At 40.7% G+C, this 25419-nt stretch overlaps 3 protein-coding genes across 6 annotated transcripts in view; 2 read left to right on the forward strand and 1 right to left on the reverse strand.

Annotated features, from left to right (window-relative positions):
* Window positions 1-7346, forward strand: part of rttn (rotatin) — a 33848-nt gene extending 26502 nt beyond the window's left edge. The window contains exons 42-49 of the mRNA XM_084939188.1: window positions 140-237; window positions 477-554; window positions 955-1081; window positions 3372-3565; window positions 3742-4012; window positions 6650-6753; window positions 6999-7068; window positions 7187-7346. Coding sequence (XP_084795314.1) covers window positions 140-237; window positions 477-554; window positions 955-1081; window positions 3372-3565; window positions 3742-4012; window positions 6650-6753; window positions 6999-7068; window positions 7187-7266 — 1022 coding nt within the window. The 3' untranslated portion in view covers window positions 7267-7346. The remainder of the gene's footprint in view (window positions 1-139; window positions 238-476; window positions 555-954; window positions 1082-3371; window positions 3566-3741; window positions 4013-6649; window positions 6754-6998; window positions 7069-7186) is intronic.
* Window positions 7347-7457: 111 nt separating this feature from the next.
* cd226 (CD226 molecule) lies at window positions 7458-12040 on the forward strand. Of its 3 annotated transcripts, none has more exons than XM_084939186.1 (6): window positions 7458-7924; window positions 8580-8903; window positions 9064-9441; window positions 9823-9925; window positions 10227-10281; window positions 11372-12040. In XM_084939186.1, the coding sequence occupies exons 1-6, from the start codon at window positions 7741-7743 to the stop codon at window positions 11489-11491; spliced, it is 1164 nt and encodes a 387-aa protein (XP_084795312.1). In that variant the 5' UTR covers window positions 7458-7740; the 3' UTR covers window positions 11492-12040. The 3 variants fall into 3 exon arrangements, with proteins under 3 accessions (XP_084795312.1, XP_084795313.1, XP_084795311.1); XM_084939187.1 differs by having other exon boundaries at window positions 11790-12040; XM_084939185.1 differs by having other exon boundaries at window positions 10734-11490.
* A 1854-nt stretch (window positions 12041-13894) lies between these two features.
* Window positions 13895-25419, reverse strand: part of dok6 (docking protein 6) — a 54982-nt gene continuing 43457 nt past the window's right edge. The window contains exons 9-10 of one of the 2 annotated variants that reach the window (XM_084939183.1): window positions 18282-18314; window positions 13895-16950 (exon numbers count right to left, since the gene is read on the reverse strand). In XM_084939183.1, coding sequence (XP_084795309.1) covers window positions 16796-16950; window positions 18282-18314 — 188 coding nt within the window. In that variant the 3' untranslated portion in view covers window positions 13895-16795. The remainder of the gene's footprint in view (window positions 16951-18281; window positions 18315-25419) is intronic. The other variant, XM_084939184.1, reaches the window with a different exon arrangement.

Here is a 25419-nt window from a genome sequence, read left to right on the forward strand (position 1 = left end):
CCTAAAATTTCATCTTTGAAGCAAGCCTATTATTGAGCTATTTTGTGATTGTGTTAAAAAGTGCTTGGATAACAGTAGAAACGTGGTATCTTGGTGATAGTTTAACTTGGTGTGAACCTCGGATTGTCTTGTGTTCTAGCTGGTTTAATTGACACCTGTGTGGAGCAGCTGAAGCAAACTCATACCCAGCTCCACTTGGAGTCAGTCCGGCCCAGCAAGGCTTCCCACCGCAAAAAGGTGAGCACAGACTGGCTGGAAATTTCCAATCTCAGCATTTCTTTTCCCTTTGGATAGAATAACAAACTGAATTGAACACGAATGAGTTTTTGGGTAAATGTTATGAATATGGGTTGTACTTGTCAGCAGAAAGTCTGCTTACTTTCTTATAAGCTTTTAATGACTGCGGTAAAGAGTGTTTTTAACTTTGGAAAATGAAGCCTATTGGACTTTATTATTTTGTTTTCCCATATTATCAGGAAGAGGGCTATTTGAAGGAAGTCAAGCTGACTGTGGAGATCCTGCGGAGTGCTCTTTATTGCAACGATGAATGCAAAGTAAGCCTCTGTGCCTACCTTTTAATTCCCCACTGCTAATTGGTTTTTAATGCAACCCCAGAGTACCGGCGCTGTTCTGTGAATGAAATTTGCCTAAATGCACACGGCTCAGCTAACATCTCAGCAAGTTTAGCTTCTCGCACCCTATAATGGCATTACTTATGAGGCTTTTTAGCTGGTTTTCATTTTCTAAGTGGCCTTTCAGTCACTGTCTGTTAGCTCAGACTAAAAAGCCATGAAGGCTCCACTGCAGTGTTTACCCTGCCATCAGTCTCCGCCTTGTGTGCGTTTCCTGCACGCTTAGGAAAATATTGAGGCATTTTAAGTTGATTACTGTCATCTTTGTTGGAGCTGTTGTATAAATCATGCGCGTGTGTGTAAAATCTGTTTGCGTTTGTAGGTGGTTGCCACAGATGCTCACCTAACACAGGCGCTCAATGCCCTTTGGCCTTGGCTCCTATTAGACGACGCAACTATGGAGGTGGTTCTGGAGCTTCTGTGCGTTTACACGGCCAACTGCACAACAGGTCTGCATGTTTGTGTGTTTATGTTTGCCTGTGTGTGTGTGTGTGTGTATGCCTGTGTGTTTGTGTAGGCATTGTGCCTGGCCCGTGCCTGCCCATCGCCTCTGTCTGTAGTTGGCAATCTGACTGAGTCATACACACTTTGCACTGAGAGTCCCATTGTTCTCTCTAATAACCACAGAGCTGCATTGCATCTCAACTGTATAAGACCCAGTGCCTTCTTGCTTGCCACTCACAATAGGCACAGTGTCACATCCAGAGTTCAGGCTGCACAGCTGTCTCGCTGTATGCAGAGCAGCCAGTTTTAGAGCATGATGTGGGGAGGAACAGAGCATCTCTGTGCTGCTTGGGGTACCAGTATTCCATCATGCAAATGTATGTGGAAACCAAAAAGACGTGCAAGAAAAAGAGAAAAAAAAACCTTTTTGAGTGGAAAAATTGAAAGATTCATAGGAAGGAAACGGTTGGGAAAATGTACTTTGATAAACAGCCTGTGGTACCTTTGATGTGTTTGTGTGCATGCATGCGTGTGCGACTGGCTTAGAAATCAGTTTCATCATTGGTGGTGTGTGTGTGTGTGTGTGTGTGTGTGTGTGTGTGTGTGTGTGTGTGTGTGTGGGGGGGGGCGTTATGTGCAACAATTATGAACGTTTCTAAAATTGTGTGCATCTGTGCGTGCGTGCGTATGCATATCTCTATTTGATTGGCATCAGTTCCTCAGTGGGTGCGTGTGCACGCTCTGATCTAAACTCCCTCGCTTTAGACCCCCCATAAGCTCAAGCTGTGAAGCACCAGAAAGCAGTGAAGTCAGGCACAGTATTTCCCTAAAGGTTAACTGAACAGCAGGTTGTGTTCAGCCTGCATGCAGCCAGGCTCAGTATTACACCATACACCCTCAGGCTACCACTCGGTCTCCCGAGACCGCTACATTTCTGCTGAACCTTTCATCTCCAGTCTACCTCCTTCATCCAAAGCTTTGTTAACGCTGCTAGTTCGAGTCGGATTGTTGTTTTCATCTGTGCCACACATATTTTCCACAGATATTTTTGGAGCAGCCCAAAACTTGCTCCCTCAGACACACAGAAAGTAAAACAAATGAAAATCATTTTTTTTCTCCACTTACATGCAGGGGTCTCTCCTTTTGAAGTATATGTTGCATGGCTGCAAAATAATTAATCGGCAGCTGACTCGTATCAGAGAAACGGTTACTTATTAAAGCAGATCCCCCTTGTCAGTTTTATGACACACCAGGTTTCTTGACAGGTATTGAGATAACCGCAGGCTAAGATCAGCATATGCCTGTTTCCAATCCAGGATTAGCAAAACCATCAAGCTGTCATTTTCTCCAACAAGAAATGTCAGTCAGTTTCAGGCTGCCTCGTGAATTCTCTTCAACTTAAGCTTGTTAATTTCTGTATTTTGTGTGTAATGTACATCCATGCCAATTAGTCATGTCAGTTATGCTGATGTGAATGTGCCTTCTTAGTAGAATTGTAGCTACATGATTTACTTCCCACCCAGAGTCAAACGAGCCTAATTGTCATCACTCAAGTATTTCCGTGGTGACTGAATATTAAATAAATGAAGTGCTTTTCAAAAGTGTTTCTGAAACTCTCCGATTTCACCTGTGAAAGGCTTAAAGTTACTTTAGGACTCTTTTTTCATCATATTTTGTTTTTCCTGGCTCTTAGCTTGTGCCTGTCAGCACTTAAGGCTGTATTCTTCCTTCACATATATGGTATGTTCTGTATTGGTGCATAAGTTCCACTTGTCTCCATCATTTTGGTCATTTAGCTAGACTGTCTTTACACCAAAGTAAGCTCTCCATGCAGCCGCGTGGAGATGTTTAGGTGTGGTGGGCAGACAGCCGTGCAAGACAAGGCCTGTTTATGCAGCTAATAGTGCTGCTGTCTGGCGAGCTAGCCAGCATTAAGGTAAACAAAAGAGTGAGAGTACTTCCAACAACAAGAAAAACTTGGTTTCACTGAAAATGCTGAAATTGGCGAAAGAAGTTGTGATTCCAGTCCAGACACAAGATTTCACAGTGTAGTACAGGCATGTGATTTTATGTGTATTTGATTTTGTGTGTGTGTGTGTGTGTGTGTGTGTGTGTGTGTGTGTGTGTGTGTGTGTGTGTGTGTGTGTGTGTGTGTGTGTGTGTGTGTGTGAGAGAGAGGGATGTAGATCCAGACATCCACAAAGGGCAAAATAAGCATGTTTTATTTTAATGTTCTTATAAATATAAATGAATAAGAGCAGATTAATAAAGCCATTTTCCTTTTTCTGTTCCCAGCATGCAGTTCTCTTTGTGGCAGTGGCCCTGGCCTTGTACCAGGATCTAAAAGCTCCTCCACTAGCTCACTGATGCACTCTGTCATGAAGCTGGCTTCAGCGCTTGCCCCAGATAACAGCATCATCCAGAATCTGGCTTTCTCCCTCTTGGCTAACCTAGTCATGTCCCGTGACTGCAGATGTCTCCTGCAGAAGGTAAGAGACATTATGTACATAGAATTAGTGGGCAAGACAAGTAGGAGATTAAAATGAAAAAGGTTAAAAAATGATGTTAGGAAATCTCGCTCTTGCCCTCTCTAAAACTCTTTCACTGTTGTTATGACTGAAACTTTAATCTCTGTTCACTCTTGTTTCATTTCTGTGATTCTCAGAATAACTTCCTTCAAGCCTTCTTGTCAGTACCGGTGCCCAAGGCTGCTGGTGTTAAAGCCACGTCTGTAAGTAGTGGTTGGAGCCTTCTGGGCCTATGGCTGAGACTGCTGGCCAGTCTCTCATTCACAGAGGACGGCCAGCAGAGTATCCTCAGGCTGACCGGAGCGCTGGAACTGCTGGCAGACTTGGCACCACATCGACGGCACGCGCTGCTCACCCTTCAGAACCTCTGCTTCTGCCCTGCCAACAAGTCACACATCATTGCCAATGGTATGGAAGTTAAGCAAGGATTACATTTAGGAATCTCACTCAGGGATATGAAAAAAAGAAATAAAAGATCAAAAGGGGAAGTTCAGTAAGCAGATTTGTCAGCATTGTGTGTCCACAGTGCAAGTCAGTGATTAGGGAAAAATTCAGTGCAGCTAAATGTTCCCTGCTGAGTCACTTTGTTCACTCTTCGTAAAAGTCATCAACCACAGAGGGACTTGTGGTGCACCTAAGGTATGTGCTTTCTGGTGGTAGCCCATTTGCATCAGTAAGCCATCTTAGATCAGTTTCTCTTACTTCTGTGCTACCATCATGAAGTTCTTTAACTGCAACTATAAACTGCAAAACAAAACATACCCGATTTTCAGTTTACCCAGAGTTACCGTTTCCAGGTCATCTTCTTATGAACTTGTGGATCTCTTTTAGTGGTCTAATGTTTTTAAGTTGCTCTGTCCAGGTCTCATTATTTGCACTTCTGTGCATGAACCTCAAACTTGTAAAAGAGTGATCATTAAATTTAAATCAGATTTCTTTTTTAAACAAACCTATCTGTAGAGTTGCAAAAGCTTAATGGGCCCACACGTTAGTTGCTTAGGCTTCACTGACTCAGATTGTAAGGAGGGAAAATAAAACATACCACTTATCATTGCTTTGTTTTAAAAGTTTGCAACATATCAAATGTACTGAAAATGAACAGTCTGGTCTTTATTTAATACTCTCACGCTGTTTATTTGCTTAGTTTTACATCATGTGCAAAAAAAATAATCAAAACAAAACAGACTCGTGCGTGCCAAACTTTGGCACGCTTGGACTGGGATATATTGTCAGGACTGCTAAACTGAAACCAAACAGAAAGTGACTTTTGAAAGTACACACAGTATGAATAGTATCGTATATACTAGGTGTAGTGCACATATTATATTACTGTGATGCGGAGCTTCTGAATTGAGAATGGAGACTTGAGTGGTATCAGTAACAGCTTTGAGAATTTAAGCTACTAAAAATATATTAAGCCCTTTTAAGTTTATGTTTGCAAATGTGGGCTGAATTCAACAGAGATCTGACTATCAGTGATTCTACAACACAGAGATGAAAGCGAAGGAAGTCTGTGAGAATGAAAGACCGATCGTGTCCCCCATGCAGTGCACGCTGCAGGTGGGAGTTGTGGGACCAGGTGCAAAAACTATGTGACCGTATATCTGGTTTCCTGTGGAAAGATCATGTTTCCTGTGTTTTGCATACAGCAAGATTTCCATCAATCACAATAGAGAAAATGAGCAAAAAAAAAATCTCATTGCTTGATCGAAAATCAGCAAGATTAAATAAGTTACGGACTTATGACTAATGTTGCTGCGAGATATGCCACTCAGATAATAGCAGAGGAGAAAAAATGTTTTTCCTTTGTTCACTTCACTGCACATGAAATAAACTCTTTTGCTGTTAAGTTAAAGTTAATTTTAGGGTCTAGACTAGCTTACAACAGCCTTCGTTTAATAGATCTGACTTATGCAAAGAAAATATGTGCTATTAAAATTACTGAGCAGAGGCTACTGAGACTTTCAAGGAAACTTTGATTGCAATAATGCTGTGGGACCTGTACTGTAAAAGCAGATGATGCACAGGCAGTAATCCGGTGATTAATCTGTTCTCGCTTTGTTACTCTCCTCTAAGTTTCAGTGAGTTGTGGTTGAAGTGGGAAAAAAAAGTCTGTCAGGTTTTCCAGATGTGTTTTGAATACAACAAGGCCGAACCAGGCGCCTGCTCTCTGCATGCTCCAGATTTGGGTCCAGAACTTGTTGCCATTATGTCTTCTTCATCTTTGTTTGGAATCTTGATTCAAAGTCAGTTGGAAAATAAGCAGACCAACCTTACAAAGCTTAGAGTACCACTTCCATAGCTCTGTTCAGAGTTCCCACATTAGATCAGTCCAGATGTGCCGGGTGGAAAAATCAGATGGCACGATTGCGCTCATTGTAAACACTTGATCAGCTTCATGTTGTTTACCCTGTAAAACTTTAGAAAACAATTATCCTGAACTTTTCTTGACTTCGTGATTAATCTGTTTACATTAAGAAAACAGCAAGTTTTTCCCCAGGTATCTGAAACCTCTGTCGGTTTGGGACTTTCCACAGCGTTGGTAGTTGAATCAGGTAAAAATGATGAGCACTTTATTAAACATAGTAATTGTTTATGTATGTCATAACTATTTGTATTATTATTTATTTCTTTTTAACCCCCCCACAGTGACTTCATTAGAGTCCTATACAGTGAATCAAAGTCTTTATGTTTATATACTGATTCAAACGTCCACCACTTCTTATCTTTTGGTGGATCTCCTTTGCTGGTACGGATGTCATATAGAATAAGTTCCAGCTGTTGCACGCCTGGAGATGAGTGTGAGTGGAGCGAATTTTCCATTGTAGAACAAGGTTGTTGTTTTTTTTCTCCATTTTATAGCGTGTTGCTTACAGCTGTGTTTTTCTGGGCTCTCTTTTAGCTGGAGCTCGTTGAGGTCTTTTCTTCATTTTTATGGCACTGAAGAGACTTCCTGCATCTAGCATGTGTCCAAAAAAAGTCATTTTCAAGTCTTATTGAGTTGCGAATCCCCCATAACGATCTGCGCGTCTTTATTTCTTTCAGACAAAGCCATGAAGGTGCTGCTATCCTGCCTCGAAAGTAAAGTGATGGAGACCCGCTGTATGGGAGCTTCTGCAATTTGGGCATTGCTCCATAACAATCAGAGGGTACAAACACACACACATCCTAGTACTAAAACTTTTATTTTAGTGCTTTTATGGCTGGTATTTGAGTTTATGGTTGATCCGTGGCAAATGAAATCCTCTGCCTGCTTGATTGTCTGCCTGTAAGAGAGATTTGCCTCACTGTTCTCTCACTTTCATCCAAGATGATCAATGTTTTTTAATCTCCTGATTATGAAAAAAACAAACTACTATCCTCTTTATAATCTGTTCCTCATTTTCTCTCAAAGGCCAAGACTGCTTTGAAGTGTCCTTCTGTTAGATTGAGAATTGAGAAGGCTCATACCATCGCAAAGAAGGGTAGGCATGAATTTTGTTTCGTATCAGCGTCTGTCTCTGTACGAAATTTGTACATTTGAAGGTTTTCCACATTCCACTCTTTGTGCTTACTTATTATTTATTTATTTGTAAAATGCAGATGCAGACAGCAACCAGGAACACATGAACACCTACCTACTGGAGTGCCTTGAAAACATTTCTCAGCTGCTAAATACTTGAACGGTGTTTGTTTTTTATGGATTTTTGTACCACGTTTCCATCTGTAAAATGTGAATTATATTAAAATAATCTTAGCTTGTCGTGTTTGGTCTGATTCCAGTTGATACATTTTCATTTTGAGACCACTGGTGTTTTCAGTTCACCGTTTGTGGTGGTGGCAGTGGTGGTAAGGTGCTTTTCCACACTGTGCCACGTTTGGCTTACTGGTGAAAATCGTCACAAAGTATTCAAGAAACACAGGGAAGAAATCTTTGGTGTTCACAGGAAACTGAGGCAGGGCATGTGTTCCTCTTTCAGTTTCAAATTTGTAATATGTTATTATGGATTTTGATTTTTAAATTATACTTAGATATTGCTCTAGAAAAACTTCATCATAAAAGCCACCAAGCAGTATTATGTCACAAGTTTGCCATCCAATCCCAGTCCTGGTGATAAAGTGCTCCTCTGTGTGGAAGGAGTAAACAGTGGGCTATCATGAAGTGCGCCCCAGTAGCTCAAGTGCTTCTCTGTAGCGACAGAGCTAGCAGGAAGTGTAGCCTGGGTGCCTCCACTCGTCTCATCAATGCAGCTTTCATTCTCCCTCTGTGGGGCAAGATGGAAGCTGTACAAAAGGACTGCTGGTACTTCGTGGTACTTATCTTTCTCCCTTTTCTTAAAGGTATGGGCTTTATTTTTTAATTCAAATATATTTCTTTGAATTTGCAGTGTTTGTTTTTTAATTGGAAAAAGTGCTGTAACAAATACTTTTACTAACAATTTTAAAACTGATGGCTTTAAGGCTGTTTTAAAGTAATCTAACAAAATCATTTTCTGATATCTAAATCATTAAAAAACAAACAAAATGTAACTTTTCATTCTTATTTAAAGTCGATAAGCCTGTAATCATAAGTCTTTCTAGACATTATTATTCCAGACTTGGCTCTCCCAAGGGCTTCACTGGATTTGAGACAAATTGTCATTCAGCTCAGATAAAAGGCTTGGAAAAACTTGGAGGCTTGATCACCAGCTATTGTCAGCTGTTTTTATGTGTTCTGGCTTAAATTAGCCTAATTACCATAGGCCGAGGGATGATCTCAGAGTTGTGAATTGCTCTGGTACTCTTCAAGTAGAGGGCTCTCATTGTGTATGTGTAAACCCAATAGAGGTTCTCTGCCAGTAAAGGAAAACTATTATAGTAGAATAAACTGTATGAACGTTAGATTTATTCCTTCCTTCTTAAAAATGTGTAATTTTGTAGCTTTATGGCTATTTTGTTATCTGTGTTGTGTCATGACTCATATGTTAACAACAGAAAAAACAATGCCTTTGTCCAGTTGCTGTCCAGCAGAGAGTGCCTGCTACAGTTAGGCTGGAGGAGGGGATGGTTCTGCATTGCTTGTGCCCCTGGGATGGCAACCTCAGCATGGTGTCTTGGACAAAAAGGTCAGAAAAAAATCCAGTGGCTGTTTTCCACCCTGATTTTGGAGTGGTTTTATCACATCGTTTCGATGGGAGAGTGGAGTTCCTGAAGAACGGTCCCATGGATGGCAGTATTTCCATAAAGAACGTTACCCATCAGGATATCGGGCTTTACGAGTGCTCGGTTCAGACCTTCCCTCGGGGACCCTGGACCCGGCACATTCAGGTGGAGGATTTAGGTAAATATGGCAGAAAGCGTCAGAGCGCATGTTCTGAGCTGTCTAGTATCATTCCCACCTCCCCTGCTTAGTGATTAAAAATGGTGAAATATGAAACCTAGAAAGGTGCCATACTGTAGTTTCCATCACATATTTTTAGATTTCTTTCTTTCGCTTACAGATGAGCCACCGGAGGAAGACCCCACAGAGCCCACTCCCACACAGGAGGCCGTTTCAAACGAAGAGCTGCTAGTAGAGCAGAACAGCAACCTGACCATCAGATGTAACTATCAGCATAATGGCACCGTTAACCAGGTCATATTGGAGAGGATGCTGCACGGCCAGTCGTGGACCATTGTTGGAGTGTGCAAGAAGGTGGAGGAAGGCCTCGTGGCGGAGGACTACAGCGACAGGGGCCGGGTCAGCTGCGAGGACAGCCTGGATATGAGTCTGCACTTGACTGACGTGACACAGGAAGACAACGGTTTCTACCGCTGTACTTTTAACACCGATGCAGGACAGCAAACTACCACCGTGCAGCTCACCACTGTGGCTTCAGGTACGAAGCAGGCATCATGAAGTTGAAGACATGCATACATTCAGCTGTGTGTGTGTCTGTGATTGTTTAAATTTGTTGTGAATTGACATTAAGAAGTGGATGGAAGTAAATAAGGCCAGTGATGATAATGAAATTAAAGAAAACAAAGCATGTGATGTCACTCGTACATTCACAGCTGCTCAGTGCGCTGAAGCCACAGAGGTTTGTGGTTAAAAGTCCGAGCTTTTTCACTGCGTATCTGAAAAAGCACTGGTTGCACCATATGTGTGTCATGGAACAAATTGAATTTGTGACATAGAATTATTCAGAAAACTAATTTTCACACTGTTTTGTTCCCTGTTTGATTTTTGTTCTGTTTTTCTCGCTCCTACACATAACCAGGTTGGTTCAGCCTGTCGTTATACATGATGTACATTTACATCGGGGTTGGAGCTGCTGGACTCTGTCTACTTATTGCCATCATCATAGCAGTTATGAGGCACAGGTAAGATATCAGCAAACTAAAGTAAGGGGTGCTCTGTCAATAAACACAGATAAGTACGGAGGGAACACCGATGGTTTAGCTCATAGTGTGATAACGCTGACACACTGATGTTTAGGGAGCATGCTTCCATCTCAAGCTCCATACATGCCTATCAAATATCACCCTTTAATTGTTTAAACCTGTGCTCCTTGAAGAAATGTGTTTATAAGAAAATATCATTACTAGCTTGGAAATCTTCAGTTAAGTTTGGGTTTTTTTGGACAGTAATGAAAATCCTTCTTTTTGTCTGAAAACCCTGCAGAAAGAGGAACAAGAGAAAGGAGTACAGAGTGAAACTGCACCCATCCCAGAGACAGGTAGGCATCGCCACGTTCATTTTATCTACTCTCCTCTTTACTCTCGACACCTTTAAGGCACTCCCGTACCTTCTCATCAGACTTGCACTTAATTACAAAACCATCACCCTTTACAGCTAATCTCAGCTAATGGCACCGCCCACTCATTTAACTAATGCTAATTAACTTCAATGTTAACTGAAAGTGTTTTTGAAGACAAGCAGCTTGTTAAAATGTTGTTACAGTATCGATGTCCTGAGTTTGATTATTTGATGTAAATAAATACACAAGCTCTTCAATAATTAGCTGATCTTTTTACACATTTTTGATATAATATGAATGTGTTATTTATTAGCGTGAGCCCATATTGGTGGAAAAAGTAACTACATTTTGCCAAGCTGCTTCACCTCTACTGCCTGTTTTGGTGTAATGGCTTAAAAAGCATTAACATTCACTTCCTCACATCCTCACAGCCAAACTTCTATGAGAACATCCCCATGTGTCCCAGGATAAAGAAGTCCAGACAGATCAGAAACTGTCCCGTTTATGCCAACGTACAGACTGTCCGATCCATGAAAACCACATCGCACCAACGACAGTGTAATAAATAAACACACGCACAAACGCGAGGTACTGGATGATGTCGATCTGTCACAGCTTTGTGTGCGTGTGCCTTCCAGCCTTTCACAAACAAAGCGCATCAAAGTTTATCTGAGAAAAAAGAAAAAATCCACCTGTGTTCACATGAACAAATAATTTATTTGATATCTTGTAATTATATGCGTGGATCACACTGACACTGATTAGCATTCACGCCGTGGTTTCAAATGAGCTAACAAGTTGGTGCTTATCTGCGAGTCAGAACGCTGACAGGGGCTGTTTGGGTCCAGCCTTGCTCCCTCTAATTAAATGTAGTATGTACTGCATAATTAGTGTTGAGGAAATATTTGTTTTGGCCATAACAGTATTTGACAGTAACAATCACGCAGAAGACAAGACAAAGGGCCGTGTAATCGTTCTTTTCACTTCTCTAACCCCCGAGTAAAACGACTGACAAAAGCCTTTGTAATTGCCCTCCTTTTTACTTTCATCCCTCCTGGTTTCCATTCAGGGATTGACAATGGTGTCTAATCATCTAACGGAAGAGAAAAGCAGTCACTCAGCACTGTACCATCACTTGAGACCGTTACTTACCCCAACGGGCTCTGTGTCTGGGATGGCTGCATTCTAGTTACATCACACTCTTCGCGCAGGAGCTAAGCTCTAATTAGCTAATCCTGTGCTTAGTTTGTAGCTGCTCAGACTTTGTGTGCCTGCTGTTTATTGATGAGTGTTTGTTCCTGTCGTTGTTCTCCTGTTGTAAAAATGATTTTATGATAAGCTGTCAAAAGTTTTCCAAGCTGTATTTATTGTTTTGTTTCCAGAGTTTTTCCGAGCTTGCTTTCGTAAATCAATATTTAGGGTTTACGATGCTGTAGTACTGTTAAGCCGTGTGCAGTTTGTGTAATCTAATTCATTTATCTCCATAGAAATGGAGGCAGTGGCAGAGGCAGTAATGGATATGCGGGCTATTCCGCTAAGAACAAGACAAATGTGGAGCATAAAGGGACAATATAATCAGTTTGTTTTTTGCTTTCAATTCGCTTCCAATTCAAGAATCTGCAGCTGTACATTCTGGGATGGCACTAAAGATGACGCGAGCGTGACCAACCATACTGAAACTGCTGATGTGTGTGACTGTAAACGATTTCATGTGGTACGAATAAAACTGTGTCACTGCCTCTGCTTCCCTTTGTTTTCCTGTGTTAGGTGTAGTTGAGTTTGTAGACTAATTGGACAGAATCATCGATGACTGTAGTCGTTTCTAAGAAAGCAAATCATTTCCTGTAACCCACAAAGAGGTACCAGGTGACACGTGGGCAAAAGATGAGCCGTGATGATCTAAAAAGGAAAGCAGCCCGCATAAAAATCCAGCATTTTGCAAAGCGGCGAATGACTGCAGAGTCTGTTCGATTTCATCAGACAATTTGCGAGATGTCTGCCAATTTGAACGCCTATATATAATTTACTGCAGGTGGATTTTTCTTTCCCGTTGGTGACATTTTCATTGTAATCTGTCAAATTTAGGTTACGTTCTAAATAAAATTTGTAACTTCGGTGTCTAACCCTTTTCTTACTTTTTAGTGTTGGCTCTCTGAAAAAGAAACACAAAACGATCTGTCAAACCACCATATGAAACAGCCAAGATAAGAAGTGTGCCGTACATCTGTTTGTGAACCAAAATGACAGATGCAAAGAATGAGGTGTTTGCTTCTATCTGAAACCTCAGCTTGAAAGCGTAAGTCAAAGAAGAGTGTGTTAACCACCACCCGCAAAGCCACTAATGATCTGAAGAGGCGCTTTCTGGCTTTTAGCACGGCATGCACAGAAACAATGTTAAAAAGTAGAGTAAGGGGCTCATGTTTTTCAACTGAACGAAACTGCAGAAAGTATGAAAACACTGTTTTTGTTCATCTCTCACTGTGGGGTAATTTTCGCTCTTCATTATAAAGAAGGCATTTGTTTATGGACGGCTAGTTTAAGGTCCCAACACAGCATTTCAACCAGGTTGAGGACTTTGACTCGGCCTTTGCAACATGTTGATTTGTTACTTTTTCCGCCATTCTGTTGTAGATTTGCTGCTGTAGTTGGGATCATTGTCCTGTTGCATGACCTAGTTTGTCCAACTGTCAGACAGATGGCCCCACATTTGACTCTACACTCTTTGGTATACAGAAGAGTTCATGGTTGACTCAAAACAAGCCTAAATCATCAGCCCTCCACTGCGTCTGACAGTTGATATGAGGTGTGCTGATATGCTGGTCTCATCTGTCCACGGTCCTTCGGCTTGTTTAGATCCAAGCTTGCTGTGCTGCCATGCTCCTTTTAAACAGGAGATGCTTTCTTCTGGCATCCCTTCTAAACAAGCCACACATCCGTCTTGTTGGAATGAACTTTAACATTTAATGTATAAACTGAGGTCTGTAGAGTCTGAGAGGTAGCTCTTGGGTGCAGTGTCAGTGAGCGCTGCACAGCCTGACCTCGGGGTGAATTTGCTGGGACATGCAGTCCTGTTGTGAATCATCTTTCTCGCTGCAGAATCATGGACTTTAAATTGTCTGGAAATATAACCCTAAGAAAATTACTTCGTCCTTGGCTAAATAGTAAAACATCAGCTTTCATAGAGGTTCGCAGTTCCCGATGATCACTGTTACTGAACCTCATAATTCCTGTGGAGGCAGTAAGCACGCTGCTTCTGAATTTGGCTCAGCCATTATCGAATGAATAACAACACATATGCCAGGGTAACATGCAGTGCCTTCTGATTCATCTGAGGTTGCATTTACCCGAATTTAAGACCTGTTATGTACCACCTGATTTTTTTTAATCCCTCCTACGTAAAACCTTAGAACTGAAAAAGGGTGTGCTTTCTTTTTCACATGACTGTACTCCTCTTGTGTGTTATTGCAAAACTTTCCCCATTACTATATTGTTTTCCCCTAAAGCTTAACTAAAGTGTAAAGAATAAAAAGTAAAAGGATGCTACATGTACCTAATGAGAATCCTGATGGCATAAAGGGCAAAAAAAAGCTGATACATGGCAGAACATTGAATTTATTACCTTTTTTTTTAAATCATCAAAAACATTACATATGTACATTTAGTGAAAACTGTAGGCCTACACTCATGTATTAAAAGTGCTATTATAATCTATGAGAACAAAACATGGCAGACACAAACACAATCATATAGTAATGATAACAACTCTTCATGACACTTCTACAAACAAGTGAATAGCTACAGTGAACAAAAATAAAACGGCAAATGACAAACACAATCAACTAGAAGTTTCTCCAGTCCTCTCAGTACAGCTGCCAGTGCAATGGAACTACTATACTGGAGCTAAGACTCAACTCAGTTATACAACAGCTTAGTTAAATGTGGCCAGCAACTGTATCAGTGGACTCTGCGATGCAGGCTAACAATCATCTGTGGCTTAAATTAATAAAATTAATTACATGATTGCGGTTTTTCTTTTTTTAATATAATATTTTGCACAAAATAAAGTGACGACTGCGAAACACAAAATAAGCGCTTGTACTTTAGAAACTGTTCAAATGTAAAACCAAGACAAAAAAGAGCATCAGTGCCAAAAAACCAAACAACAAAAACACAACCCACCTTTAAAAATGATTACATTTGACACTGAGAGACTCCTATGTTGCCTAAAACTGATTGTCATTGGAAACTTTTGTGATTAACCCACAAAATGCTGTAATTTCAGTATTGGAGAATGAACAAGAAAAAAAAAGTCATAATTTTGATGCATGAAAAACATCACCACAAATATTTAGAGATGAAGTTGGGTCTAGTGATTGCCACCCACGGCTAACAGGTTATACTCGGTATTGATGCTGTTACATGGCATTTCACAGCCGGGAAAAAAGGAAACGTGGCAAAGCGGTTTTGAAGATTCCAAGTAAACTGTCTGGTCAGCGATGGTAAACTCAAAACCCAAAGACGTTGCTTTGGTTAGATCTCACAATCCACGGTCTGTGTGTCGGAAGGCACTTCTTACTCAAGGAGGACGATGCAGAAACCATAATCACAGCAGTGTTTCCGTCATGCTACAGAGAGGAATGGAAGCGAATGGAAAAAGGGGGCTGCAGGGAACTAGCAGGGGTAGTTAGTTGTTAGGCTGCTGGGTTTGAAACTGTGTGGGCGTTTTTTTGTTTTTGTCTTCTTTAAAAGAGTAGATCTGTTTCCAAAGCCATCAGCCAATCACAAAGCCTGGAAACAAAAAACATTAGCCTCACTGTTTCAAACTTGTTACATTGTTTCATTTCTTCTGTACCAAAAAAAAACCCCATGAAAAAAGAAATAATGTGCTGATACACAAAATCAGTTTCCTTCATAGAGCTAAGAGTGGGTTTGTTTGTTTCAGCTCAGTTTCAGTTCAGTTTTTATTGTCGGAGAATGTTTCACTGTAGTTTAGGGTACATTTGTTTCGGTATGACTTTTAGTCTTTTTAATTACCAATATGTGTCGGGAATATGTGAAAGGCAAGATTTAAGAAAAATTGACATACGTATAACAATAAAACCCCATTTTTTGAAGGCAGCTGTTCACCATCATGTAGCCATTCAAAGTCTCAATAAACATATCCATCAAAGCTTTTACTGAACTAACAAATAGTAAAACTATGAGTTCACAAAATCATTTCAGCTACTTTTAATTCTTTTCAAAAGTCTAGTTTTTATCATTATTTTAGCTAACTTTGTTTTGGTTTTCACATCTAGTTTTAGTTAACTATAAAAATGTTGGTATCACGTTCCGCATATTGTGTCTTTTCTTGGCTACCATTTATTCTGTAACATAGTATCAGGTAACCCTTAGGCAAACTAGAGTAGGTGCTTATCAGCACTAACCACTTCAGGTAAAGTGATTTTATGCTTTTTTTTTTTTCCATATCAGTGGACAAATATACTGAAGTTGGAAGATTGATTTCTGAGCTTGTGAAATAGGAGTGCCAGGCAATAGAATAACTTTATAACAAAGTATATGTTCTCAAAGAAATGCACTGATTTTAATCTATTTTCCCCAAAATTAAACTGTGTTATTAAGTTGAATGAAAAGTAGTTATGATGTTTAATTGCCACAGAGCACATCCTGGACCCAAAATGCCAATATCACCTCTGCTCTGCGTAGCTTACTCCCTCAGGTCTCTCTTTACACCTTTTTGCAAATGAACCAGTCCTCAGAGGAACCGGATGACGACGTGCTTGGTGGCTATTAAAATCAAATTGCTCTGGTGAAAAGGTAAGGTTGGCAGTTTTAAAGCAGATGCTGTGCGAAGGTTACATTGGATCATTTCTGACATGACGGTCCATTACTACATCCTTCAAGCACATATCTGAATGACTATTTCCCTTTGCCAGTTGTATTCATTCAGGACTTTAGCTGATCCATCACTGGCGTCAGCATCGAGCGAGTGTGGGAGTATTTTGAGTCAAAACTGGTGGAATTTCTCATGAATTGGTTGCCGAGGCTGCACATCAATGGAGCGAGCCTGATGGCATTTCAGGAGTTTTGTAATAAAAGTTGACACTGGTTTACAGCGGGCCGCGGTGTGTTAGTAGCTTTTAGGTTTTGTAAGGTATGATGTAGTGCTTTAAAACAGGGATGGGGAGAATCATGCTGGCTTTAAAAGGATAATGACAACATAAAACACTTGAAAGCGACAGTTAAAGTATTTTTTTTCTTCCTTTTGGTACAATCTTTGAAGCTACTTCAGCTGTCGCACGTCGCACAAAAAAATAGGTACAATCCTCCTCGAGATCATTTTTTCGCGTACCGATCGCTCTACAGTTGACACTACTGTCTGTAAGTTATCACCATAAAATGATATATTACACATGTCGCTATACATATTTCTACATCCTCTCTAAAGCAGTGGGTAAAGTGTTCAGTCCAGTGTCGATGGAGCAATTCTCTGTCATTGAAGGGGTCTCAGGCTGCAACTAGATTCACAGCCACTAGAGGGCGACGGCGCCTCTCGCTGGTGCTGGCTCTCCTCCTGTTCAGGCTCATCAGACAGAAAGCTGGGGAACGTCTGTGCTCTCGGGATGAAAGTCATCATCAGGCCCGTTCCTTTGAGAGGGAGAAAGAAAAGCTTCAAGTGAGCACTTTTTTTTCCTCTCTATTTCCTCTTTTTTGTTAAGAGGAGTAAAATTAGCCGATCTGCTTCATTTATCTGGAACTCCACTGCAACACAGTATTGTTTCTTAAACTATATAGTCATGGTGCAACTGTTGCTTAGCTACCGTCCATGGAAATATCTTTATGGAGATTAAAGAACGACGCTTCTCAATTTTGCTAAAACAATCTTTTAAAGCCCTTTGATGAAGGTGAAGGTCCTTTTCAGATATACAAAATCTATAAACCCTAAGCTGTATAATAGTAACAGATGTGACATAAAAGCAACCTTTCATCTCAGATAAACAACTTCATTCGGCCCTCTCATCCTCCTCGACTGCTGTCGTCTCTCTCTGTCCCCTGCCATCTCCCTCTCCACCTTAATTTAAATTAACTGGCCCAATTTGTTGTGCAGTTTGTATTGGTAAAATGCACTGAAAGTGAGTAATGGATACTTGTGGGTGGAGTGCTGTTCTTGTGCAACCGCGGGACCATTAATAATATATTAGAATGCGGTTTGGAGACGTGCACACGGAGGTAGGTTGGGGATAAAGTGGCTGGCAAGCTGCTGATCATGCACCAAACAAGGAGGAAGTGGCCAATGATCAATATTGCAGGAGGTGCAAAACCTAACACAACGCTGTAATCAACTCTAACCTACAGCATACACGGGGCCAGCTAACATAGCCAGCTGGGAGAAGTTGCTGCTGTCAATATTTTTCAGGCATTTCAGATTCACCTATGCAGGCTAATTGAAATTTGATTAACAAATTAAAATTTGATTGTTTTTTTTAATATTCCCAAGGGGCATGGATAAAGTTGTGATTTTTACAACTGTTATTGGTGCTGAAATGCTTCTTAGCAGATATGACTTTAAGCTGTGCAAACCATTTGTTATACAGAGAACACACACATACCAGAACCCACGCGCACAGCCAGCAGCACCAGATATCATGGCACCCAAAGGGAACTGGGATCAGACACGCTGCCACTTCACCACAACGCGGAATATAAAACATGACCCAGTCAACCTGGCAATCAATGTCAATTGTGAGCGTACATCAGTACCACAGAGACAGAAGTCTTGTTTTAAAAAATGGAGGCATGTAAAAAAGAAAAGATGCACAAGTTAAAGAAAGATACTGAGAAGGGAAAACACAGAAAAGGCATTTTTCCTGTGCGAGTTCAGGGAACAGCTTGCAGGAGGAAGCACAGAGGGGCCTGTGTGGGTGTGAGGATGAGACCAACACAGCATCAGCCATAACAGGTGAGTCATACATACACACCTCTGTCTGCTAGTCTTTCCTTTCCACCACTCCCTGAAATGAAGGAAAAGAATAGCATAAGGCTCTAGCTTAAGGATTTAAATGTAACAGTGTCCGTGCTGTAGGAAAAGGGGGAAAAAAACCCACTGCAAGTTTTAAAATGAGGGGGTGGAGGGGGGTGCACTTTGTCTTTCCTCAGCGTTGTACTTAATAGATTGCTGCAACGACTGGTGCGCAACCAGGCATATCCTTTTCACATCTTTGCCAAGACAATCCTTCTCCTCAACCAAGGCCAATTTAGACTGGGTGAGAAAAAAAAAAGGTGGGGGGCGGCAGGGAGCCCAGAGCAGACAGAGAGGGCAAAGTGGATCTCATCATCTCCTCAGTGGTAAACAGTGGTGTTTGTTGTGCGGTGCCAGACCCCTGACGAGAGCCACGCTTTCGTAAAGCAGACACTCTTACAAGATAAATAAATAAAATAATAATAATAAAAAGCACAGAGCGATGATGGTGTCAGCATCTCCTCTCTTCGTCTATCCCTGTGAGAAGCAGACAGTGATTTGTCAGTGCCTTTTCATTACCAGGGAAGGTCATGTCATTCTATCTGGCCTGGGGTGGCAGCTGCTGGGCCGGAGCAGACAGTACAGGCAGGGGAGGGCCCTCTCACACACTGACAGAATAGCAGAGCCGGATACAGAGGCAGCTATTCAAGTGTGTGTGTGTGTGTGTGTGTGTGTGTGTGTGTGTGTGTGGACACACGCATGCACCTTTCTCCATCTTCTTTCCTCAAAGTGCAACAACGCAGATGGCATCCTAGAAACAGCTGTAACCGGAGAAACCCGGGCTGAACGTACCACAAACATGCACGGCTGCGTCTCCTGGGCACTGGGCCACTGGGGTAACGACATGCTGTAAGTGATAAAATATCAATCTGATCCAGCCTAGAGACTAGGTCGCTAACTTAAGCTTTGATTCATATAATGTGCGGTGACGTCCACCAAGAAGAAAGAAACTAACTTTTACCTGCAATAAATTTTTCATGGGGTTCAGTTTTTGCATTTACTATACATCTACAATACTTCATGTTGCCTGTCGCAGATAAGGCGGGGTTATCGTCTTGTCCCTTTGATACTTGCTACCTCTCGGAAAAAATCCCCTCGCATCGCACCCGGCCGATCAAACTGGGTACAGCTCTCTATTTCATTAGAATTGCTAATGCTACATTACTAAACTACAGAGCAAAATAAAATGCAGGAGTGAGAGAGAGAAAGACGGCGTGCAGGCGAAACATGCGCACGCACACAAAAATGGGTACACGAAAAAACACAAGCATCCCCGTCCCTTTCCTTCCCAGTATTAGAGTTGGTAATTGAACCATTTCCGACAGGCGTGGCACCTCGCTTTTTTTCAACTTGAAAACTTTAAAGTGCACTTCCTCTGCATCAGCAAACTCGGAGGACACGGCAGTTTCACCGAAATCCAAAAGAGTGAATAACATTAGAGTAAAGAGAGTAAACCAGCGGTATAAACCATAACCTGTCTCAGTATGACGTATCTTGTGAAGATGAAAACACCAATCTAAGGTCATATTTAAAAAAGCTGAATGCTTTGATGGGGCTGGATTTAGTTGAAAACGGATGAAAAGCTCTCTTTTCTTTTAAACAAGATGCATTTTAGCATTATCTTTGTCAGTTACAGCAAACAAGGCTTTTGGGATGTGTTTTTGAGACAATTCCAGCTCAGTAAAAAGCAGATGTTAAATATATTTGAATAAAAGAGTGACACTACTTTTACTGCCAAGTCCACACATTTACTGACACAAAGAAATGAACAAATAGGTGAATAAACCTCAGCGGGGGGGGGAAGAGACTGTGTTCCTTAATTATTCCACCGGACCTGCAGGGTATTTGAAAGCAGCCCGAGCATGACTCAGCAAATTGACTGTGCTGATTGGATATTCATCATGCACAGAGTGATACAGCCAGGAAGCAGACACAGCCAGCTGTATCATGGTCCAAGAATCTGACTTCCTACCTATATTAGGATCCAAATTATTATTCTGGGAGCTAATAGCATAATTATTAAAAAAAGAAAAAAAAATGAAAAACTCACAACCTGCAGCCATGTCTACTGAGTGTGTTTAAATCTGTCTGTGTACTGAAAGACAGACTGTTTTGAGCTTCTAAGATATTTTTAGGCACCGATTTCAACTTAGTCTGATTTTTAAAAATATTGTTAATTAACAGTGATAACTACATAATGAGTCAGCTGCAATCTGGGAACCCATTGGCTATTGTCTGATGACTCAGTCCCTTGGAATGAGTGCCACCATTTCAGAGCTTCCGGTGTAGCCAGCAGATATCACAGCCAAGATATTTTGTCCATTGTTTATGAACGCAGATAATTCTTTAAAAAAAGCAAGAAACCCCCCCAAAGGTTTCAAGATGTTATTATGGAAAATTGAACTGTTGCTTTGCTCTTCTACATTCAGGGAAACAACAGGGTTGGTTCCTTGCATGCAATCAGAGCCTGATTACATGTTATTGGTCAATGCTAATCAGACCATATATATGGATCATAAATCGTGTTCCGTATTTTGCATATTCATATTCAAACCTTTGTTTATAAAGACACAACCAACTTAAGCTATGTGTTTAGCTGTTGAATAGATAGAAAACAGATTACTCAAAGTAGTGGATGCCATGTCCGCTGCAGTGGCTTCTTTTAGTAAGAATTTTGTTAACAAATCAAAGACAGTTTTGTTCTGATCCCCCCATGAATGGATTTGGTGGCTCTGTAATCCTGTTGTGGGGCATTTTTCCAGCATGGTTTCTTCCAGGGGTCTCAAATCTGGAGTTCTTGTGCCCATCTCCATTTCTCTGATACGACTTTGGTAACGAAGAGCAGAATTTCTAAAAACATTTTCCTTTAATTCATCATCACTTAAAGCGGTTCTTTCAATGGGAAAAAAAATGTGGATTTTTCACACTGATTTTGTTTTTTGGGTCTATCACTCAGTGCATTGTCTCAAATTTGCTGAACCTCAGTAACGCTGGACATATACACACACATGTGTAGTACTGAGTCCATCTACTTATGGATTCCAAGTTCAAAAGGTCATGGAGGAAAACAAATGATTTATCAGTGGACAGACCTGTTTCCTTTACTGCTGCTGCTTATGCCTGAATTACACTTCTGCAGTGAATCTATATATAGAGCCTATGATGTAGTCTACACCAGTGTCCACTGGTATCACCGCTTTTATACCTGTCGTCGATAGCAACATGTGGTTACATTTCTAGCTAGGTTTATATTTGGTCAAAGCGTGGGGTTTAAAGAGGGCATGCCTACGGCACAGATCTAACACAGACATAAAAAAGCTATTACCAGCACGCTTGATCAGTAACTAGAATTTAAACTAAACTGAAACCGGCCTTTTTATCATCACTTTTTCTATTCGACTGCTATATGTTACAAAAGTACAGGCTAGTTTTAATTTGATTCACTGGGACAAAGAGTGCAGTGACCATTTTTTTTTTTTTTTTTTAAAAAGTGCTCAACATGTTAATAAATATTTTTTCCTGCATTTCACAGTTTTTCCAGTTTTATTAGTAAAAAACTATTTTTTTGGTAAAATGATTTCATAGATAACAAATGACAAATTAAAGTTCCAAATAATCATAAATATCCCACTGGATGTGGTAACGTTTTTAATTATTTATCCCTGAATTATGGTTTGCAGCTTCATTCAGATTTTGGGGGTCAAAAGTCGCTCCAAAATGTGTCTTGAGAGTAAATATGTTCAAGAGAGAAGGGTCAGTGCATCAAACCATTATGAAGCTGCTAAGCTTGAACACATTTATACCCTGCTATGTAGAGAGTGGACAGCAGGTGTGATGAGTATAAAGATGTTATGGCTTCACAATTATCAGATCTTAATCCAGCTGAACATTTACGGGCGATTCAGGAAAAATGATGTTCATTCCTCCAGCTGACTTCCAGAGACCCTCATGAGAGTCAGTGGGTCACCTAACAAATTACTTATACACTGTATGTTGATTTTTCCTTTAATTTGTTACCTGGTTGTAGCAATCAATTGTTAAAACCAGTTGAACAAATATGGAACATGTCAATGAAAGGATGCTTTGACCTCCAGGGAGGTGCAGGCCTGCCAATAAGGAATCAATGCAATTAATGTGTGAGGCCGTCCTCATCCATGTCTTACAGCCATGTTAAGCAAATCGCCACCCCGCCCGACATCCCAAACATCCCATGTCGCAACAGGACTTAAACTCCCGTCACTCCCCAGAACAACCTTGTTGTCCTCTTCGCCTGACGAGACCTCAAACGTCCTCAAACACACTGATGCATTCAATTTATTCATGGAAAGGGTGGAGAGATAATAGCAAAGCAGAATGTGCACGAGCAGGAGAAGGTGGAGGGTTGTTCCAAACGTGGACCGACATGCAGAGAAAGTGTGGGAGGACCAGTGGATATGCCAAGGTGATGGATGAGAGAGAAGCTCCTCTGCTCACCAGAGTTTGGAGAGGAAGAGTTTAAAAGGAGACTTTACAGTGACTGAGCTTATAAATAATGACCCCAAGGTGGAAGCTTCTCCGTTTAGTGTATATGAGTAAAAACATGTTGATGTTTGGAATGGAAGACTTGCGTTTTGCTTTTAAGCTTATCGGCCACAATTAAATGATAATGAAAAAAAGAGAAAAAAAACACCCCAGCCTTAGCTTTTCAAAAGAAAATGATGACGTCAGAGCGACTTTCATCTTAGCCTGGCTTTCTGTTTAGCTCTATCAGTGAAAGCCAAAAGGCCCATAATCCTCAGATAAGTCTACTAATCAACTAATACCACGGACAGAGCATAATCGCATCAGCTCACTAATCACCTTTCTGCCTCTGGTCTACATCTAGACATTAAACACACACACACATACACACACTCTCTTACTCCTTCTGAAGTATACGTGTACATTAAGTGCACACAGAGGACAAACAGGGCTGAGCTTGGACGCATACGGACCACCTGCTGCATTATTAATCTTCGGTTCGAGACGCTCTCGCTTACTTGCACACGTGCGCAAACACGAATGTGCTTTCTTTCACAAATCATTCTTGTCTTTTATAATGTAATTTAGATTGGCTTGTGCGTCTCTGCTTTTGGTTATCAAAGAAAAAGACATCCTCAGAGAGCTCAGAACATCAGTCAAATTCTTAGAAGGTGTGAACAGGGATGGAAATCAAGAACAGGTTCCAAATAGTCAAATCCACCGGAAACCTCCAAGCTCGCCGATTCCTTTTTAATCAATGCCGGCGTGTTTTTCTGACAGCTGCGCATCCCAAAACAGTCACGTCACACTCATGGCAATGGAGTGAGTCACAAAGCCTTTTTTTTCCTGCTGTGTTTCTAGACTGAGATAACACAATAGTTGGGTTGACACTGAAAACCTGCGTAGGCCTTTTTTTTTTTTTTCTTTTCCTTTCCAAGCACAGAATATTGAACAGGAATCAACTGAGAATGGGTGAATAATATACATAACACTATTTATACCAATTCTATGTGCAATAACTCAACTGTATATACATAACACTATTTATTACATATTACTTACGGCTTGTATATTGTACATTTTATATATATATATATATATATATATATATATATATATAATTTTTTTTATTATTTTTTTTTTCCCCTATGTTAATACTGTCCATATGTACATAGCGCTGCAGAACTGTACCCCCCCCCCAGCATGTTTACACTGAGTAGGAGATGCTCTGTATCTCATTGTACAACTGTATAGTGACAATAAAGGCATTCTATTCTATTCTATTCTATTCTAATCAGATCCATATGTAGAATCAATAGAAAGTTCTCAATATTCAGGTGTGAGCCGCTCTCCTGGGCGTATGTGCACTGGGTTACATTTTAGCCTGTAGTAGCTTTGCTTTAATGTTTGTACTGCATCGCCCAGCTTCTTCTTCTCCCGAGCCTCAGCTGGTCAGCCAGCCTGACATTATCCTGGAGGATACCTTCACAAACTCGAGAATTCATTTTTCGCACAATGACGGCGAGCCGTCCAATCCCCGAGGCGACAAAGAAGATCCGAATCGCGATGCCCCCCTTTCGCTTCAGTTCACCTTTTGATGTTTTCATGTTGGCATGCAGGGCCTTTTCATGCTATACATAGTGCAACGTGTTCTTCCCAAACAATTTAACCTTAGTTTAATTAGCACACAAAAGATTTTTCAGGTGCAGTACAGCATGAAGGAGCTTTGTGGCAACTTAAGGTGTGCAGTGATGTTCTTTTTTAAGCAACTTGCTCTGTTGTGTTCTGCCAAGGACACCGGGCTCCGTGCAGTCTTTCCGCTTGATTTGCATATGGCAGATTCACAAAGTGGAACAGAGATGTTAACCCAAAGCCTTTTTTGGGCTTCTTTTTTTAAGTCTCTGAACTTTTGAAGTTATCTATTTAGGCATCCACTTCTAGAGAGAAGCTAAAGAACTAAATTTTATCCATTTGTACTGACTTTGTTTGAGTGGAAGAAAGAAGATAACTTTGTAACATTCCACAGCTTCATAAAAAAATTAGCTATTTAAGATCAAAAGTCTCTAATATCCCTGATTCACACCATATATCATGTTTCATTGATTTCACTCCTGAATCCAATTAGCTTTAGCTGATGCCATTATCCTAAGGGTGCACATTCTTTTTACAACCTAGTCTCATTTATGTATTAGATACGGACAAGAACAATAGCGCGCAGGCAATTCGTGATTATGTGATAAAAAATAATTTGTGTCATTAAGAAAACAGGAAGAGTCTCAGCTCCCAGCTCAGACTCAGGAGACAGAAACTCCTAGCTCTACTTGTAAGTTGTTGTTTAAGACAAAAGGACACGCTTTGAGATGAATATGGTTGTGAATTTCCTCTAGATTTGAAAATAAATAAATACATTTATTCATAGCTTAGATTATGATCTGACTACCTTAAGACAAATTTGAACCTAAATCTGGATATTTTCCATTATTGTTGGCTAATTTTTCTGTATGATTAAACTCAATAGGAGCCTAACATTTAATCAAAGATCTTAATAGCAAAGCGGAGAGAGCTCACCCGCTTGTGTTGAGTTTGTGACTATAATG

The sequence above is a fragment of the Perissodus microlepis genome, chromosome 9 (genome assembly GCF_051167445.1).
Source record: "Perissodus microlepis isolate ML-2025 ecotype Zambia chromosome 9, ASM5116744v1, whole genome shotgun sequence".
NCBI lineage: Eukaryota > Metazoa > Chordata > Actinopteri > Cichliformes > Cichlidae > Perissodus > Perissodus microlepis.

Excerpts from the sequence above, each read along its gene's own strand:
- cd226 (XM_084939185.1), top strand. The coding sequence starts at position 7,741 with ATGAAGTGCGCCCCAGTAGCTCAAGTGCTTCTCTGTAGCGACAGAGCT. Across the intron at positions 9,926-10,226 it reads ATAGCAGTTATGAGGCACAG|AAAGAGGAACAAGAGAAAGG; the intron begins GTAAGATATCAG and ends AAAACCCTGCAG. Across the intron at positions 10,282-10,733 it reads TGCACCCATCCCAGAGACAG|CCAAACTTCTATGAGAACAT; the intron begins GTAGGCATCGCC and ends ACATCCTCACAG.